At 42.4% G+C, this 3,731-nt stretch overlaps 1 protein-coding gene across 1 annotated transcript; it reads right to left on the bottom strand.

Moving 5' to 3' along the window:
- Positions 1 to 30: 30 nt before the first annotated feature.
- LOC104169239 (olfactory receptor 10A7-like) lies at positions 31 to 3,684 on the bottom strand (the record flags this gene model as incomplete). Its single annotated transcript, XM_009710107.1, has 3 exons — positions 31 to 157; positions 1,228 to 1,264; positions 3,232 to 3,684. Coding segments are annotated over 3 exons (617 nt in total), but the record flags the coding sequence as incomplete, so codon positions are not given.
- Between the last annotated feature and the right edge of the window lie 47 nt (positions 3,685 to 3,731).

The raw sequence follows: 3,731 nt of genomic DNA on the forward strand, positions 1-3,731 counted from the left end.
TAGTGGAAATAAGAGAAAAAGTATACAAACCCGATACTGAGCGTCCCGATGATGGTGGGGGATTGCAGGCCGCAGGCCACAGCGCCCAGAGGCTCAGCTGCTGCCGCAGCAGGGCGGGCACCCGGGTGTCCCGGCACCGGCCCGAGCGTTATCAGGCCTGAAACGCAGACAGTGTCTGGAAAACATGTAGCTGTACTTTCAGAAAGTGCAGTTACTTAGAAGGGATTTGATGGAAAGAAAAAACTCCTGAAAGGAGAAAATAGCCTGGTTTTAGCCAAACCAGGACACTACAATTCTGTCATTCTATGTATCAGCTTCTGGTGGTCAGGTGGGGTACGCCTGTGGCTCTGAAATTGTACTTTATGCCTATGTGTGGGTAATTAAACAGTGAAGTTAGGGAAGGTGAATTCCTCTCTGCCTGCCATGTCCAGGTACCTACAAGTGATCTGTTTCCCAGGGTGTCATCTTAGCTGCTTCTACAGTCAGAGGATAAATCACGTTTAGAGTTGAGTTAATGTTTTTGGTAGATCTCCTTAGAGACTCGTATGTTCCATTCTGACAGTTCCATTGCCTCTCTGCTAAAATGCTGACAAATCTTCATGGAATCCATTTCCACATATCTTCGTATCATCTGAACAGCTCAACAGTAGCAGAAGGCACCCTGCCCTCTCCCCTGTGAAATGTAAAATGAACAAGATAAAAACACCAAAACCCCAACCAAAAAAAGAGGACAAACCCATCTTTATCCTTCCCCGTTCCCCACCTCCATCTCTGTCTTGATAGGTTAGAGTGTTCAATTTTCTCAGAGATACTATGCTCAAACCTTTTAGGAAGACAATGAATAAACCAAAGTCTCAAAAAGGGAGTGATAGTAAGCCTGATTACTTTTAGATGCATACAGAAGCTTACCGACTTTCAATCTTTTTTTCTTAAACATTGGAGTGCATTGGAACAGCTAATTGAAGATCTCTGTGGCTGCATTCTTATGTGGAGAATCCTGCTTTCATTCAGTAAAATATAGTTAGGTCCTACTAGGAGGATACCTAATGCATTTTTCCATCTCTTATGGAGGCTTGGAACCTGCTGTTTATCCTTCTGAATACTCCATAACCAGTCTTTCATAGGAAAGAAGACTACCTACAATAACATATCCTTTACTGAGGTCTGTTAGTGCCAAGTACTGAAGAAAACGAACACACAAACAAAATAAACTGCATTTGCACTTACTAGCAGAGAAGAAGGTAAATTGTCCCTTATGTTCCCCCTTTAAGAAAAGTAAAAATGTACAGTTAAAATGAATTTTTCTGCCTTTTCTGCACTGCAGCTCAGCTTTAGGAGGAAGCCTAGAGAACGCCATCTCCCACCTGTATGTACACTATACCATAACAGTAAGGGCACTACAGGTTTCAATCCCCTCGGCTTGAAAATGTTGAGAACTCATGTCTCTTGCAGTCTTGACTGTTTCCCAAGTGTTACTTAAATAAGGTAGTGACTACCCCTCCCTCTGCCTCTAATGTCTAATTGTGGTTTTAACAACTGCATTTTCTGTAGCTTTTTCGTATAAAGGTTTTTTATATGTTTCTGTCATATTCTATGGATGTTGTTTAGATTAGTTGTTCCATGGTCTTTTTAATAGGGTTTATCACCAGAGAGAAAAGGACATAGTATTCTGTTAGGCCCTGATCCTAAATTAGGAATTTAAAGTAGGACAGATGAGCCATTCTCAAGAAATACCTGTTTCTTTTCATTATCTAGAGAAAACGGACAGCTAGCTAAAATGCAGATGCCTTTACTGCATTTTTCTAAAATCAGGAGTGTTTCAAAGGTGCAGAAAGCCTTGAATGAGGGCAATATGAGAGATGAGAAGAGCAGGGAACAGTCTCTTCCACAGATGTCACTCAGGGCAGGAGGAGAATCACAAAGATTCAAGTAGTTTACTCCTTCTGAGGCAAATGATGGTGTAACACCAGGTAGGTCATCCCTATATCAGCTGAGAAGGGCAAGGGTAGCCCATTTCCACTGAGCACTGTCCAAGACCAACCTCCAGCACACTGTGGACACCTCTGCCACCTACCCAAGTATGCAAGAAGTTCTCAATAGGATCTGAGCAAAGAGTTCTCCCACACTCATATGTACACAAGCATACATGTACATGTATACACACAAATGTGCACACATGCATACTCAGAGGCCATTGGAGATCTGGTTGTTCTGAGGAGCTTCCTGGTCCTCAGGGCATCCTTGCAGAAGGTTGGTGCTGGAGATGACTGACAAAGTCCAGTGTTATAAGGTGGTGGTTGTACCATCTGGACTGCAAAAGAAGGCAACTCAGAACCACACTCATGCTTGTCTCTAGTATTTGTCCCTAAAAGGCAACAGGCAAAACTCAGTGGAGACGACTCCCATGAGAGGTTTTTTTCTTGCTCATTATGATTATTTTTCTGTTTAAGCAAATTCACCAAATAACACATTTTGCTCCCACTCACTCTTGGAAGATGAAACGAAGAGTCTTGGTCTCTGGAGTCTGCTGAAAGGGAACATGTGCTGCACTGAAACCTGAGACAGAAGAACCTTAGGAAATCTGGCCCAGGTTCTCTGTATTACCAGGTGAAATGACATATGCAGGCTGAGGCCATGCTTTGACACAGGCGCTTGTGGACTTAGAGCATTCATTGGTCATGTAGGAGAGTGCATTCAGTTTCCCATTCTCTCAGACAAAGTTAGAGCTGATCTCCTCCCTCTTTCCAAATGACAGAAGATAAATGACTCCAAGGTCCTGGAGTCATTTATCTGTGAGTGTGTGTATGAGGCTCTCAGGCACTTCTCCAAAAATTTTTAGTCACGACGTAAAGAACTAGTGACAGAGACGTGCAAAATGCAAATGAGACTATGACCCAGGTGACAAGCTGCCTGTCCAAGACACAATGCAGGCTCTGCTACAGTGACTGCACTGTATGACATATTAATTTTTTTTCTTGGAAACAAAGATTAAAAACTCATTTTCCATCAGATGACACAAGGTGGTGCATCATGAATACTGAAGTAGTAAGATTCATGTACACTTATACTGGACAGAAGAAGCACAGTATCTCCAAGTAGAGTTTCAGATACATAAATTTTCCAAGTATTCCAAGTATCAGGGTGTTTAAAAAAAGCCAAGCATAAAAGAAACAAAAAATCCAAGTATACAGAGGAGAAGAAAGATTCTTTTCAAGAAGAATAAGTTTGTACCTTCCTCAGCTCAGCTATAATTTTGATTAGTACTCCTTTCACTTCTTTATTTCTCAGGCTGTAAATCAGGGGGTTTAATATGGGAATTATGGTTGTGTATACAAGAGCTAGGACTTTCTTAGTGTCTTGTGAATTACTGGATTTTGGATGTAAGTAAATCAAGGTTCCACTTGCATAATATAGTGTTACAACAGTAAGGTGTGAGAAACAGGTGGAGAAGGTCTTTTGCCTGCCCTCTGCAGAGGAGATCTTCAGGCTGCTGGAGATGATGCAGGCATAGGATACTAGGATGTGACAAAACGGTGCGAAGATGACCAGTGCTGTGGCTGTAATGGTCTGCTTTTCGTATGAAGAGGTGTCAGTGCAGGAGAGCATGATGAGTCGGGGAATATCACAGAAGAAGTAGTTAATCTTCTTGAGCCCACAAAACGGCAGTGTGAACACCCAGGCTGTCTGCACCACAGACACAAAATTACCACTGCAGCATGATAGCAGGACCA

The sequence above is a fragment of the Cariama cristata genome, unplaced genomic scaffold (assembly GCF_000690535.1).
Source record: "Cariama cristata isolate BGI_N322 unplaced genomic scaffold, ASM69053v1 scaffold45721, whole genome shotgun sequence".
Lineage (NCBI taxonomy): Eukaryota > Metazoa > Chordata > Aves > Cariamiformes > Cariamidae > Cariama > Cariama cristata.